General features: G+C 41.5%; 1 protein-coding gene across 1 annotated transcript in view; it reads right to left on the reverse strand.

Moving 5' to 3' along the window:
* The window catches only part of SLIT1 (slit guidance ligand 1), a 247,773-nt gene extending 237,592 nt beyond the window's left edge, over window positions 1-10,181 (reverse strand). The window contains 2 exon segments of the mRNA XM_074295970.1: window positions 9,713-9,794; window positions 9,797-10,181. Of these exon segments, the coding sequence (XP_074152071.1) occupies window positions 9,713-9,794; window positions 9,797-9,863 (149 nt within the window). The 5' untranslated portion in view covers window positions 9,864-10,181.
* Window positions 10,182-16,896: the final 6,715 nt, after the last annotated feature.

Raw genomic sequence — 16,896 nt, forward strand, 5'->3', positions numbered from 1 at the left:
CTCCTAAAAATGGCAAAAGTATACAAATGCAAAGATAGTTTGAGTTAAATGAGAATAAAGTTTTTTAATATTCTTAGAAGAAAGTACATAAGATGTTTGTTTGTATCTTGTATGCTAAAATTCAAATCCTTTTTCCAATTCACTAATTCTTGGGTCCTGCTCTCCAAACTATATCCTGCATAGCTTGGACTCTTGAACTGGAAGAAAGGGTTCTATTGCATAGTAATGAGCACTGCCAAGGGGGATATAGAGCATCCATATATTGGAGTGTATAAAGATGTCCTTCCTATGTCAACAAAGTCATGGGAAATTACCTGGAAAGATAAGGTGAAACGGGGACACAAGTGGGGAAAGTTTAAGAAGCCCTGGAGTATATGAATTCTAAACTTCCCTTCTAGCAATGAAATCTGTGTCAAGCTATATTTTCTCTGATGGACAATAGAAAGCCATTGAAGGTTTGTGAGCTGAGCAATAATGGAGAAAGATTACACAGCTGTGTGAAGGATAACTTAGTCAGGGAAGTCTAGGGGATTATTATAGTAGTCTTGGTAAAAGGAAATAAACACTGGACTATCAGGCTATAAATGAAGAAGAAAGGACAGATAGAGGTAAGAGAAATAGAATTAAGAAACTAATAGTTTGTGTGACAGTGAGGGCAAAGAAGAAAGTCAAAGGTTTTTCAAGTTTCAAGCTTAAGAGTCAGAAAGATAATAATGCCATCCACAGAAATCCAAAAACTTGGGAAGAGAGCCAATGGAAAGGGAAGGTGGAGATAGGGGATAGATAACTACTTGCAAATGTCAGGCAATGCAAAGTCCAAGACTGGATCTCAGGGCGGGAAACGAGGTTTGTTAAGTAGAGCTTTACACCAAGATACAGAGTGAAGAGAATAAACTTTGCAGTTCAAAAAGGAATCAGAAGATATAGTGCACAGAGGGCTGGACCTGGAGTCACACAACCTGAGTTCAACTCTGAGCTCAGACACTTATCCTCTGCCTGCCTCAGTTTCTTATAAAATGGAGTTGAGAGTAGTATCTACCTCCCAAAGGTCTTATAAGGATGCAGTAGGCTATTTGTAATCCCTTTAGCACATAGTAGTAGTTAATAAATGTTTGTTCCTTTCCCCCTTTGCAGAGGACTTCCTTCTCCATGTTCATGAATATCCCTACCAAGTCAAAACACTATGGACAGAAGTGTTCGAGAAGACATGGATCTGAGTTTAAAAATAAATCTCTGAAACTAAACTGACAATAAAACATTTCAGTTCCAGTCAAGTAAAATGGAAAAAGCTTCAGAAAAAAAAAGTCATTAATAAGCATTTATTAAGCACCTATGTGTGATAGGCACTGTGCTAAGTGCTGGAGATAAAAAGAAAGATTAAAAATAGTCCTGACCCTCAAAAAGTTCATGATCTAATGGGAAAGATAACATTCAAATCACTATGGACATAGAAGGTATATATAGAATAAATTAGAGACAATCAAGAGAGAAATAAGGATTGAGAAAGGCTTCTTGTAGAAGGTGGGATTTAAAATGGGACATAAAATAAGCCAAGGAAGCTGGGAGAAAGACAAAGAACAGATGCTGACCCCTCAAGAAGCTCTCATTCTAATGGAAGTGATAATGGCCAACAACTATATACATACATACATATATATACTAATAAGTTCAAGGAGACTTTCCTGCTTTTCTCTTTTATCTTAGAGCTTCTAAATTGGTGTTACGGTTCTGTATTAGTCCCTAAAGCAATAATTGCTGGATAAAATCCAAATCACACAGGGTATCCCAAAAGTTTTAAAGCAGTTTTAAGCTTTTTTGTTTTTTGTTTGTGGTTGTTATTGTTGTTGATTTTTTTTTCTTTTTTGGACAGGTAATGGAGTAAAGTGACGTGTATAGGGACAAACAGCTAATAAGTATTAAATACCTGAGGTCACATTTGAATTGAGATCCTCCTGATTCTAAAGCAGGTACTCTGTCTGTTGATACACCCAATCAGCTCCAGTATTGAGCTTTATTAAATAAAAAATAAAAATAAAAATAAAGCTAAGACTTTTTTTAATGATGAAAACTAGACAAGCCAACAAAGCTCATTAAGAACAGATCTTGCAAGGCTAGCCTCATTTTTTTTTCATTTCATTTCATGTATTCATTTCATATTGTTTTGAAATCACAAAATTAAGTAAATGAAAAACTCAAGAAGGCAAATACAACTCGCTGGAAAATTCACTTTTTTCATTTGAGTTAGGCAACCATTAGAACAGGGGAATGCAGTGGATATATTCCTATCTACATTGTTTCAAAGCTTCTAGTAAAGCACCTCTCTACCTTCTTTCAGAAATTCAGGGCTTCTTAAATGTTTTCTGCTAATGACCCTTTTTCTCCCCCCAAAAATTTTGGGTACATCGGTACATAAAATAGATATGTAAATCAAACATTTACTAATAATAAATCATAATTTCACAACCCCCATATTCAATTATGAGACCCCTTATGGGGTCATGAATCACATTTCAAGAAGCTGGGGTCTAGAAGATAAAGTTAGATGAGTCATAACTGGTTGGATGGACTGGACTCAAAGAGCAGTTAGTTGTTCCTGGTTCAAGGTCAATGTGATAAGTCATCTCCAATAGAATACATAAGAGATTTGTGGTTAGCCCTGGGCAAAGCAGTTTTTATAAAGGACTTGGATAAAGGCATAAATAGCAGTTTTCAGCACTGTAAATGACACAAATCTGAGAGGGATAGCCAACAATGGATGACAGTGCCAGGATCCAAAAAGATTTTCACAGGCTAGATCTAACATTGGGCTGAATTTAAGAAGATGAAATTTCAATAGGGATAAATATAAAGTTCTATACTTGAGTGTTAAAAAATCAACTTCACAGTAGGGGAGGAAGAAGTTTGTCAAAAAAAAAGATGTAGGAGAGTTAGTGGATTGTAAAGTCAATAAGAATCAGCAATTTTAAAAAAAAAAGCCAATGCAATCTCAGATTTCATTAAAATAGACATCCAAGGTGGTAATTCCTCTCTAATCCATCCTCATCAGATCTCATCTAGAGCCCAGCTTTTTAAACTGTGGTTTGTGTCTCATAATTGAATGTGGAGGTCATGAAATCATGATTTATTATCAACAAATGTTTGATTTGTATATCTATTTTATATATCTACATAACTAGGATGGAAAGAGGTCACAAGTGGGAAAAGTTTAAGAAGTCCCATCTTGATAATTCTGTTCAGTTCTGAGTGCAACAATTTAAGAAATACATTTAGAATCTGGAGAGCATCCAGAATAGGATAACAAGGATGGCTAAAAGGTTTGAGAGGAAGGATGGATATAATGGCTGTCTTCAAGTATTTAAAAGACTATCATGTAAAAGAGGGAGTCAGTTTGTTCTATTTGTCCATGGGAGGACAAAGTGTAAAGGGAAGAACCAGGACTACTGAGTAGAACTTAAAAAGGAGCAAATATAAGCTTCACATTAAAATTTTCCAAATAATTAGAGCTGTCCCTCAGTGGAACAGGCTGCCTTGAAGGCCTGAAGGCTTGAAAGCAGAAGCTGGGTGACCATTTGTCAGACATTTTGTAATTAGGATTCCTATTGGATATTTTCTAACTCTCAAATCATGGATAATTCTCAGAAAAGAAAAAAAAAGATATGGTTTGATCTGCTTGTCTGCAAAGGGCAGACTTAGAAACAATAAGTAGCAAAGATACAGATTTGGGCTCAATGTAAGAAAGAATTCCCTAGTGGCCCTCTTCAACAATGAGATGATCCAAATCAGTTCCAATTGTTAAATAATGAAGAGAACCAGCTACACCCAGCGAAAGAATTATAGGAAATGAGTGTGGATCACAACATAGCATTTCTACTCCTTCTGTTATTGTTTGCTTGCATTTTATTTTCTTTCTCAGGTTATTTTTGCATTCTTTCTAAATCCAATTTTTCTTGTGCAGCAAGATAACTGCATATATATGCATACATATATTGTATTTAACGTATTTAACATGTATTGGACTGCCTGCTATCTAGGGGAGGGGATGGGGGAAAGGAGGGGAAAAATTGGAACCGAAGGTTTTGCAAGGGTCAATGATGAAAAATTACCCATGCATATATCTTGTAAATAAAAAGCTATAATAAAGGGGGAAAAATAGAAAGAACTCCCTAACAATTTGAATTATCCAAAAATTAAAACGGACAATCTTAGGAGCTGATACATTTCCCTTCTCCAAAGGCCTTTAAGCAAAAGTCAGATGACTATTTTTAAAAACCTTTCCAGATGACTATTTGTTAGATTATTTGATGGAAGGCATCTTTTTTCAGATTTGGGATGGGCTAGGGAACCTCTAAATTTCCTTCCAACTCCAGGTTTTATGATTCAGCAATATCATACACAAAAAGAAGCATCTAATCTAGACTTTGTTATGTATAATCCTTTCTCCATTCATGCCCCATACAAAACATCCTCCATGACAGCAGCATGCACCATTGGTAAATACATATCTGACTGTTTTATTCCTTGTTTGTCATTAATAATCAGAGGGTCATTGAACAGTTGTCTCTTGGGAAGCATATGCTTAGTTCTGAAAGAATTTAGAGTGACACAGCCAAGCCTTGGTCTTGGTGATGACAGCAGCTAGCTAGCTATGATGGATAGAGGGCCCTTGGGTTTGCACAATGCTTTACATATGGTACCTCATTTGATTCTCACAACAACCCTGGGAGGTAAATGCTATTATTATCCTCGTTTTTTTAAGATGAAGCTACTGAAGTAGACATAGATTAAGTTTCTTGCCCCAGGGTCACACAACTAGGAAGTGGCTAAAACAGTTTTTGAATCTAGTTCTTCTTGACTTGGAGTCCAGCAATCTATCAACTATATCAACCGGCTTCCAAATAATTTGTTGTTGATAAGTTGTTTCAGTTATGTCTAATTCTTCATGACCCCATTTAGGATTTTCTTGGCAAAACCATGGGAAGTGATTTGCCACTTCTTTTTGTAGTTCATTTTATAAATGAGGAAACTGAGGCCAAAAGAGTTAAGTGATTTGCTCAGGGTCACAGAGTGTCTGAAGCCAGATTTAACCTCATATCTTCCTGGATTCCATCTACTACTTCCCTCAAATAAGAATAACTAGCATTTATATAGGACTTTAAGGTTTTGCTATATAAATGAAGCTGCAAAAGAGGGCTAGCCAAGGAGCCAGGAAGAGCTGTTCACTAAGTAGACTTTTTTTGAATGAAAAACAAACAAACAAACAAAAAACTTCTGTTCTCACTCTTTTCTTCCTCTCTCCTTAACATATGCAATGGAATTCTTACTGGGATTTCCTCTGATGAGGAGGTGAGGGAGAGAGACAAGAAGACTCACTTTCCCTACCATCACCAACACCTACTAATTATGTATCAGTTCCTACATGACAGAATGTATATGTGCTGTCGAGGTAAATCTGGGCCTGGGTCTCAATATCCTTCTGCCTCTTCTGCTTTGTGTTTCTTTGCCTGAATATAGAAAACTAAACATCGATCCTGAGATGGATGTTTTCAGTATGGAAAGCCTTGAGTCCAAGTCGTCAGGCATTCCTGGTTCCTCAGTTAGAGGAATTTTAGCTGCTCAGTTAAAGAAATTTGAAATTTTTTCTACCATTATACTCACCTTAGAAAAGAGAATTATCACCTAGAGATTGAGCCCATGCTGTCCCAGCTGGCCAAAAAAACCATGAACTTTGAAGTAGTAGTTCTAAAAGTACAGAGCCAAATGTGGAAACTCAATTCAAGAGTTGTAATATTTTACTCCTATATTCCTAGTAGAGTATAAAAAGAGTATGAATTGCTAAATCATGTGTTAAGTCTTTGTTAATATGTACTTGTGGGGGGTTTGTGTTTTAAGCCCTTTTTCTATGTGAAGGAAATAAATAGCTGTCCTATACTTGACCTGCATTGTACACTGGATACCTTTATGATTCTCCCAAAGGGACTAGGATCCAAAATCAGTAGTTTGTCTGTCACTGATGATGTAAATAAGTAGTTATAAAGACATTGACAAATTTGTTCCATTTTACATATATTTGTTGTCCTTCTGCCACTTTCATCATCCATGAATGCTCTTGGGATAATATGGCTCATTTGGGTCTCATGTCAATCTTTTTGAATACTTGTTTTTGCCACCACTGTTTTTTGATGTGAAAGAAGACACTATTGCTGCTATCATTCTGCCATCCTGCTAGGAAGTGTTTTACAAATGATTATGTACCCTAAACCATTATTACCCTGGCCTGTCACCTTTATCTGTCAAGGAGATTAAGAGTTTCCTGATTAAGGAGAATTCTAGGTTCTTTTGCCCTCTTTGTTGTAGAACTGTTTTACATTAGTTAAAATTTTGTAGGAAATGGTGACAAGGTCAGTATCTTTTGCCTTTTCCCCCCATTTCCCACTAATAAGCCTCACTAACTCATCTGAATAGGTCAGGTTGAAAATGTTGCTACTGTTTAAAGTCACCTATTCATCTTTAGCCTTCTTATTGAGTTGATGTTTATTTTGACCTTTATCCTAACTAGTTGATGGACTAACAACACACAGAAAAATAATCCTGATGGCCTTCATTTTAATAATCAGCTATTTCCCATAACTTAAGATATAGTCATTTTGCATTTAATAAAATTTCAATTTTATATAGATTTTAATAATAAAGATCCATATATTTAATCAAAGTAGAATATTTCTTATTTTTAAAAAAGCTAGACAAGAGTAGTTTCCTCTGAATCCTGGCCCAACAAATAGGAAGATGCTTTCTGGGATGCCTGACCCTTACTCCTAAGTTCTTTATTTTAATTGTTCCATTACAGTAAATTATTTAGCATACCCTCTCCCTCTCCTAACTCACCCCCTATAGCTTCACTAACTGAACTGCATTTCCTTAGCAGCTGTGAGGGCCTCTGGTGAGCTTTTCTGTAGATGCCTCTGCTGGAATCCAGGGATGATTCCACATCATTTGAGGGAGACGAGACTAACCAGTGTTATGGAATATGGGATCATAAAGTTGCTTGGCCACACAGGCTGCCATAGAAACTACCCAGAGGACAAAAGAGAAATGCACAGCTGCAGACTATAAAAATTTCACAGCCTCAGAAGAAGCTGCTGTTTCAGTCACTGATAGTGCTCAACACCCATATTGATTAGAGAGACAAATTTACCACTGTTATTTTAAGTCCACATGTGCACTCTTTCTTGTCTCTGTCAAATTTTTTGTTTTTTAAATTCTCTTTTCTTTACTAAGTAGCTCTTTCTTGTTCCATTTAAAATAAACATCATATTTATTTCAACTATTTCTCTCAACTCCAAATCAGCAGATGATAAAAATAATACACACTTCTATGATGTCTTTTAAGGTTTGCAAAGAACTTTCCAGATGATAATCCTGTTAAATTGATGCTTTATGAAATCTCATTCCCATTTTACAGAGAGGGAAACTGAGGCTTATGAGCTCAAATGACTTGCCCAATATCACACAGTTAGTATCAGAACCTTGCTCAAAACCTAATTCTCTCCTGACCCCAAAAAGTAAAAATTAGACTTCTCCTCTTTCTTCCAGAATAATTTACTCCTGGGGCAAAATACAAAGTCTTCCCCTTTGTCACTCAGCCTACCTTAACTCTATTTGTCTAACAGTAATTTGGATTCCATCTCACTTCATTGTATAAAGTTAAATAGTTTAAGAGAGTTTTAAAAAATTACACTGAGTGGGGCAGGAGGGAAAAAGAAACCAAGACCAAAAAATAAATGATCAAATCTTTTCAAAAACAACAAAAAATTTCAAAGGAGAATGGAGTTATTCAGGGAGGGAAACACTGCAGAAGAACTGCTACATACATATCAGAGAATGCAGAGCTTGCCACTGTTTCAAATGAGCAAACAGAGATGGAAATAGAGAGGAGGGAAGCTTGGGAAGTCTTACAAACTCAGGAATTCAAAAGGACAAATGTCTGTCCATAGAACTACTTCTTCTCAAAGAAGCAGCTCTCATCAGAGCAACTATTTGGTTCTACTCTGTCCCTGGCTCTATGCTGATAGACCTGAAGAAGGAATAAACAGAATTGATGAATGTCATCAAGGATTCCAACCCTTCCCTATTTCAGAATTCAGAAGCAGAATCTTAATCCCCACGTAACCTCCCTGTCCCCTATTTGACCACAAATGGCTAGTACACTTCCGAGGACATAACTGGAGAAACTTACAGAATTGGACAGTAGAAGGTTCTAAGGGAAAATGTCTGCTTCCTAATTGTTGACCTTAGTACATAAAGTTTCATGGAGAAAAATGATCCCCTTAGGGTCAGATTTCTGTCTCTGACCTGCTGGGAGCGATGAAAATGTGTGAAAAAGTTATCAAAATATGGTCTCTTTGATTGAGAGCTACTGGATTTGCACAGGAGTGTGGGAAGAAAGGACAGACTGGCTTCAAAGGAGACAGCACGGCCCCCCTACAAATTCCCGTTCCAAAATCCACTGGTGCAATAACCTCTCTCCTAGTACAAAGGCTCTGTGTGTGTCCAAAAATCCATCATACACACGCATGTATCCTGTAGATGCAAAACGGGATGTACTATTGGTGTGGAGCAATAGACACTACAAATTTGCATATACAGAGCGTGGATAAAGCTCTAAGCACATTACTAAGCTCTGTAAATACACATGCTACCCATACACTCTGTCATCCAGCAGTGCTCCAGGAGAACTATAAAAGACATATAGTCTCTTCAAGAATTCAAAGGAAGGAGTAAGGGTAGGATGAGGGCAGTGAGTAGAAATGAGGTTTTTATTACTTAAAATAGCTAATCTCTCCTTAACCTTGTTAAAAAGAGCACACTGCCCCATAGCAGGAACAGGGGGACAAGAGTATTGTCAGCAGCTCTGTTTGGGGGCCAGTGTTTCCCAGGTCTCCCTCCCCCACGCCTCTGTCAGGCTTATCCACATCCCCTCTGATAAACCCGATCAGTCACAACCCAAGCTCCCAATATCAAAGATGTCCCAAGGCTACGCTGTGACATGTTTCATTCCATTGTTTATATGAACTGGAGATGAAGAGGGGTAAGGAGGAAAACTAATGGGTGATACCTGCCAAGGAAAGGATACTGCACCAGGACAAACAATAGGGAAAAGGAGACGGGAAGAGCCTCAACTGAGCACCCAAGACAGCCCAGCAGCAGCTCAGCAGCCTTCTTGCCCGCAAAAGCCAAATGCAAACACACCCACATGCAAATACACCCTTATTCCAAGGCCACAGAACCCCAAAATGGGGTTTCCTGCTTGATAAAGTATGTGACTATCTCCATTCCACGGGGGTGCCATAAGGATTATCTCTAAGAGATTCTGAAGCACCCTGAAAACAGAGTTACTAGATCAATTCAGCATCACATAATAAGAGGGGGGAGGAGGGCTAGGGGTGCAGGTGTGAGTGAGGATGGGGGAGCCAGGGAGCTTACAACCCTAGGGAGGGCTATTTGAATCAAGAAGAGGCAAGCAGCTGTGCTCTTGGCTCAGGAAATAACCTCAGCTCCACTGACCAATCCAATGGTTTTCTATCCAGGGCCCCAAACTGTGCCCTCCAGACTAGGAATCAAATCTAGGCTGGGAGCGATTCCAGGGGCTAACGCGGGAGACTCCCCACTGCTCCCCACTGGGAATAGACATAAGGAAAAAGGTCCCCATACTCACAGTCTCTCAGTGTTGCGCGGGATGTTTTTGGGCACGGCTCTGAGCCCCATGCCATGGCAATCCACAGTCGTCCCTGTGCAGCATTCCACACCAGGAGCCAGACCTCCGGCCGGCGCCAAGCTGAGTGGCCGCCGCTGTGGTTCAGAGCCATGGTACCCACACACAGTCCTGTTTCAGTGCCAGAAGACCGGATCCTTTGACCATTACAGTCCTAGGTTTGGCCCCAAGCACCACACAGGTTTGTGTGTAATTCCAGGTAAAAACAAGGCGGGGGAGGAAGGAGATGGGGGGGAGAGAGGGAGGAAAAGCTTCTTTCTTCTGATGCTTCAGAAGTGTCTTTCTGGATGCAAAGCCCCTTCCTCTCCCGGTAGCTACCGCACTGCCTCTCTGGATGGATGGAGTTCTCCTCTGGAGTGAGCTTATCTCGCTCTCCTATTTCTCCCCCTCTCTTTCCCTCCCTTCCTCCCTCCCTGCCTCTCTCCGTCTCCCTCCCTCCCTCCCTGATTGCTGCGAAGAGGAAAATGGGAAAGCCGCGAGCACACACACACACACACACACACACACACACACACACACACACACACACACACTCACACTCACACCCTCTCGCGCGCACACACACACTCACATCCAGCAGTCATCCATCAATCTAAAGGCACAAATATCAGCCCTGACTCCTCCTCTCCCGTCCCTCCCGGCTCTCTCCGGCCCCAGCCGCCACAGTCTTCAAACGGCCACTCAGCTCCAGTGGAGCCGCGGGCAGTTTCAAAGGTGTAACCCCGGAGCACCGCAAAGGAGGGGGCCGGGTGCTGGGGCGCTGGGGCGGGGGTGGGGCGGGCGCGCTGCGGCTCAGAGGAGGGGAAGGGGGGTCTCAGCTGGAAGTAGGGGCGACAGCCCGGGGTGGGCGCTGGAGAAGCGCGCGCACTGACCCCCACACACGAGCCACAAACACACTCACGAAAAGCCCCTCACACTGACACGCCAGGCACACAGTCCCGGGCGCGCGTTACCGGCCACACTCACAGGCGTGCCCAGGAGTGCACTCCCCAATCCGCCCAAGCGCACGTCTCTACCCAAACACACACACACACACACACACACACACACACACACACACACACACACACACACACACACACACACATTCGGCGCCTCCTGCCAGTCTGGGGCAGGGCAGGGTGACCGAGTGCCCCTGCGGTCTGTGGGAGCCGGGACAGGGGGGCTCAGCTCACAAAGGTGAGGCCGGGTCACCAGCCCCCCCTGGCTCTGGGCCCTCCTGCTCTTCGGGATGGCTCGGAGAGCTGAGGCAGACTCGGGGTGCTGCTTGGGCATCCGTTGCCTCGGCCGGGACAAATCATTAGGGCTCCGAGCGCCTAAGGGAGCCACCTGCCCCACGACGCCTCCCTCTCCCCGCCACTTCTGAAAACAAGGGCTTTGTCCAAAGGGCAAGGCAAAGGAAGCTTCGGGGCACCACCGAGCCACCTGGCCTGAGGGACCCGAGGCTGCTCTGGTGGGAAGTTTTTGTACCGAGAACCAGCAAGTTTCACTCAGCGTCCTTCTCCCCCCCCCCAAACTCTTCACCGCTGTCACCCGACCCGCACCCCCCAACCATCCTCCAGGACCGTGGTCCATTTCACTGCGAGAAAAACTAGGAGCCAAGTTAAGCTGCTTTTATTAAACTCCATCAGGGTCACTTTATTGTACAGGACAGAGAATGCCTTTTACTGGTGGTTACAGCTAACATCCTGACTGAGGGGAAACCAGGCCCTTGGGAGTTCGCAAGGAGAAGAGGATCCCCCCCTCATGCGATAGCACGCAGAAAGAGTCAGGTTAAAAAAAATTCCCACGGAGTCCCTGAAGGAGTCATGGATCATGGCTCTGGGGCTGGAGAGGATTTCAAAGGCTTCTTCTGATGCTTCAAAAGTGTCTTTCTGGAAGCTAAGAACTTTCCTATTCCAGTAGCTATAGCACTGCCTGTGGATGGATGGAGTTCTCCTTCAGAGGGAACTTATCTCCCTCTCCTGTTTCTCCCCCTCTTTCTCTCCTTGCTTCCCTCCGGCTCCCTCCCTCCCCATCTTTTAGGGAGGAGAAAACTAGCAGGGAGAGTTTAAGAACTCTTAGGATTACAAGGTGAGAACTCAGGTTGTCTGGGCAATTCTCTAGCTCAGAATTCACACCTTTAGTTCCGGCCTTTAGGGGGAGTTTACACCTTTGAACTTCTGAAAAGAAGTTTATACAACCTTTAAAAGGAGCAAGTTCATTGGTTGAAGTAATTTTTCTCACAAGCCCCGTTGAGTTCTCACTACAATCTCTGCTAGGATAAAAGAGGAGGGCAGGAGGGCAAGGAGTTAGTCTAGTCTGAGATTGAGTTGAGACGGCAGTCCCCAAGGATAACTTAGAGACGACCGGACTTTTACAATTCCAGACCTTCACAAAAAACCTTGCCCAAAATCACACAAAATACAGCAGATCTGGACTGAAACTCAGACCCTCCAATCCAAAGCCAGCTTGGTGTGTAGTGGGCAGAACACTGGGCTTGGAGTTCAGAAATCCATGCATCACTTGCCAGGTGGATGACAAGAAGTTAAGTCCAGTCCCTTTTGAAGTCTCAGTTTCCTTCTCTGTAAAATCAGACTAGAACTCTAAGGTCCCTTCCAGCACTAATAATTCATTTTCTTTGGCTTAAAATACAGTTTATTTTTTAAAAGGACAATTTGAGGAATGGGTCCTGTTGATAAAGAACACTAGTAAGAATGAATCCTGCCATTTTGCTTTGTAGATGGGAACAGAAGAGAAAGAAGGGACCCTCTTCTTCTATGTAAGAGTTCCAGGTATTTTTGTTTGTTTTGGTTTGAATTAGGTTGGGTTGGTTTGTAATATTAACAAGCAAGCTACCTCCTCATCCACTATGGGGAGGTTGTGCTTCCAACTTATTACCCAACTTCCAATCCTCAGCCTCAAGATAGCATAGATACTGCAGGTTAATGTTCTCATCCCACTCTGTTACATATTTAGGGCTTGCTTTTTAAAATTCCTTTTTTTTTTTTTTAAGTTAGCTCAGGATTGTCATGACCTTTAGAAGGTCACTTCATACTGCATCTTACAATACGGCCCTTATCATTCCTTAAAATTTTCCATCAGTCTCTCCCACACAACCCAAAAACTTATAAGGAGACATGCAGTAATACAATCAATCAGAGGTAAAGTTGACTAGTATGAAAAGTTCTTCCCAGTTACCTCTACACTTTTCTTTAACTAAATCATCTTATCAGATTTCCCTTCAGGACAAGTGAATAAAAAGATTGCTGCTTCCAAGAAGTAGCGCTGATTATTACTCTAGAAAAAGAAAATGGCTGGTATCTGAAAAGAGTACAGAAAAGAGGTTTGGGTGGAACTATTTTTGTACAGCATGGATTATGCTTTTAGAAGAATTTTTAGGGAATATGAATTATAGAATCATAGAATTTCAGAATTGGAAGAAATTTGGGGGATCAACCTGAAAAAAGAATCCTCTCTACAGCAAATGGACAAAAAGTCATCGGGGCATTGCTTGAAGACCTCAAGTGGGAGAGAGGGAGGACCACCACCTCATGAGGCAGCCTATTTCCCTTCTGGACACTTCTAATCTTTAGGAAGTTTATCTTTTGCTTTTTGGTTTTTTTTAACTAGCAAAAGTAAATTTGTTGCCTTGCAACTGTCATCCACAAATCTTTTTTGACTTTTGAGGCAAAACAAAACTTTTTGAGGCAAAACAAAACAAGTGTAGAATTACTCATTCACATGATAGTCCTGCAGATACTTCAAGATGGTGATCTTGTTCCTCTTTACCAGGCTAACATCTCCAGTTCCCTTGAGAGATGAACACATGGTATAATCTCCAGGTCCTTCATGATTCTGCTTTCCTGGCCTCTCTTTAAAAGTGAACAGAGTAAATGGACTTTGTAAGACTGCAATGGGCATCTTAGCAGTCCCCAGGACACTCTCTAGGCTGCACGGGGAATAGGGGACATATTATTTGCCATACTTTGTAGACCTTAGAACCACAAGAAGGATAGAGTATTTGTGCACTTTTCTCAGGATATGAACAAATATAAATGTCCAAAATCAGTTCAACAGCTATCACCAGTAATGTTTTCATTTGGGAGCGAGTAGCTAGTTGGGCAAGCTGAGAAAGGGTACAGATGGGTGGGGTCAGTGATAGCTTTCCCTGCTCCTGGGAAGTTGTTAGGACCCTCCAAATTGTCAGCTCTGAGACAAAGTTCTAGCTGCATTGCCTTAGTTATAGCTATGAAAATTACTCTTTAGGCTTAGGGTAAGATGATATTTGGAGTGAAGGAGAAGAAGAAATCATGTGATAAGGCATAAAAGAAAACATGAGTGTACTATCCAAACACTTTTTATGGGACCTAGAAATAAGAGCAAAGAGTGTCTCATTTTCTATAAGAAACTTAAGGAATGGCAAAATTTCTCTTACATCTGCCTTTGACCATACTCCATGTTTTTTTTTAACTTCTGGTAGCTATAAGTCAATAATAAAATAATAAGCAGGAGGTTTTTCTAGGCAATTTCCTTCTCGTGGAGTTTCTATCTTACCAAGAGTCCCAAATTCAAATCCTTTCAAATCTAGTCATAGTTCCCATTCCCAAATGAACTATAATGGGATGTCTCCCAACTCAAGATTGCAAGATGTCCAGTATATAAAAATTTGTCCTTATTTTCATGATAAAGTCCCTATTGTATTTTAAAGTACCATCATAAATATAGAGCCATACTTAAACCAGTGATCATTTTGAGTGCTTAATGCCCATTTTATATCCAAGTATCTATATTCTCCATTTTAAGGAAGATGATAAATAAAAAACTGTCCTGGTCTCAACTTTACACTAATATCAATTTCTAGCCATTAGTCATTGGTGTTTCAAGATCATTTAGTCCAAGTCATTCATTTTGCAGACAAGCAAAGTGGGACCTGAAAGAGAAGCGATTTACCCAGTTTCACACAGAGCCAAAATTGCCTCTCCAGAATCCCAATCCATGCTGTTATTTCTAAGACACCAAACTGCCCCAAATGCTAAATAGATCCCAAATGCCCTTCCCCGTGTGGAACAAATTGTGTCTGGGGCCACAGAAGGACCAGCCAAATTCCCAACTAACCTCTGAAAATGTGACTGCTAAAAGCTCACCTCCTTCTTCTGTTCAGCAGGAAGATGCCAAGAGGTAAACCGATAATAATAAAGTGATTAAGAGAGCTAAAATGCAAAAATCATGCCTGGGACTTCATTTTTTCCGATTGTTCCTCTTACCTTGACCCCCCAGAAGGACTCTTAGAATCAGGGTCCCATGTGGGGAATGTGGGAGTGATGATAGGCCAGACTTTTCCCCGAGAGACCGAGTTCTGCTACTGAGGCTTATGGAAAAAACAGGGGGCCTGGGAGAGAGGACTGAGGGAGGCGTAGAGGAGAAGACGGAACCAGCTACACAATATAATCCTGCCAGTGGCTCAAGAATACCTAAACACACCAGCAGTGACTTCTGAAATGGCTTAGCTGTCACTCATCTTTCTGGCTCTTCACAGCTGTTAAGCTCAAAGTAAATCATGTGGGAAGATGAGGGCAGCAAGATACTGTGAAAAGATCACAGACTTTGCAAGTGTAAGGACCTGGTTCTGAATCCCAGCTCTGCCACTTATGCCCATGTGACCTGGTGGCAAGCCCTTTACCCCTGGGCCTTAGTTTCTCCATCTGAAAAATGAAGGATTTGAACAAAATCATTTTTATGGTACCTTGTAGCCTCAAATCCTAGGATCCTCCCTTCAACCTTCCAGCTCCCAGAGTTCAAAGGGTGTGGAGCTCAGAGGACAGATGACAGACTGGCCTCCTCTAAGTCGTAGGAGGTCGTCCAATCATGCCCTGTGCTCAGTAGTTATCCCCCTCTTTGGCAGTTTGTTCCCCTGTTCCGGTAGACCCAAGGGTCTGGCCCAAGTCCCCATTTTGGGAGGCAGCGTTCAGTGAATGCTTCCAGCTCATTAGTGTTCATAGCACATGCACTCATTAAATAACAGCTCCAACCCTCCCCACTGCCACCAGCCCCCTCCCCTTGCTTTTTCAATTTCCTTTCCCCCCTTCCTCTCTTTGGTCTTCCCCTACATTACTTACCACCTGCTCCCTCTGCTTAGGGAGGGGGAAAGGGGGGAAGGAGACAGGCATGGCAGCTTGCGTCCCCTCAACTGCCCCTCTCTTCCTACTTCTTCTAGGAGCACCATCCATACTTTTACTACAGGTCACTCTCAGGTCACCCCCCAAAGAAAATAATCTGAAATCAAGTCCCCCCCACATACTCCAGCCCAGGATAGGGACCTCCTCCCTCTTCCAGCTAATCACAAGAGTAGGAAAGAGCACATGAATTATGAGAGAACTCCCTAAATTCTTTCTCCATTCTCCTAAGTTCTTCCATGTTTAATCCCTAGTTTTCTTTAAGACTCAGCTCAAGTGACCCCTTCTGCAGATCTTTCTTTCTTTTTTTAATAATAATATCTTTTTATTTTTCAAAATTCATACAAAGATTCATTATTCGCCTTTGCAAAACCTTGTGTTCCAAATTTTTATCCCTCCCTCCTTTCCTCCCCTCTCCCCTGGACAACTGGTAATCAATATAGGTTAAACATGTGTGATTTTAAACACATTTCCACATTTATGTGCTACATGAGAAAAATCAGATCAAAAGGGGGAAAAAAAACCAAGCAAACAACAAAAAAGGTGACAATACTATGTTGTGATCCACATTCAGTCTCCATAGTTTTCTCTCTGGATGCAGATGTCTCTTTCCGTCATAAGTCTATTGGAATTGCCTTGAATCAAGGAGGTCTTTCTTAATGGCCTAGTACTCTTTCCCTGCAAATTACCTTGTAACTATTCTGTAAAGACTTTTATGTTGTCTCCTCCAGGTAGGCTGTAAGATTCTTGAGGGAAAGGGACTGTTTTTCCACTTTCATCTGTATCTGCAGTGCCTAGGCCAATGACTGGCTTAAAATACTTTAGGACTGCTGGATCTGGCTGTTCATAATTCAGCACATCCCTCTCAGTCACTTTTATAACCACAGGCAGGATTCTCACAAAGGCTGAACAAAAGAGACCATTGGGGTTCACAAACAGAAAGACTTATTTGCAGACAGCATTTCCTTCAGT

This window comes from Sminthopsis crassicaudata, chromosome 2, assembly GCF_048593235.1.
Source record: "Sminthopsis crassicaudata isolate SCR6 chromosome 2, ASM4859323v1, whole genome shotgun sequence".
In the NCBI taxonomy this organism is placed as follows: Eukaryota; Metazoa; Chordata; class Mammalia; order Dasyuromorphia; family Dasyuridae; genus Sminthopsis; species Sminthopsis crassicaudata.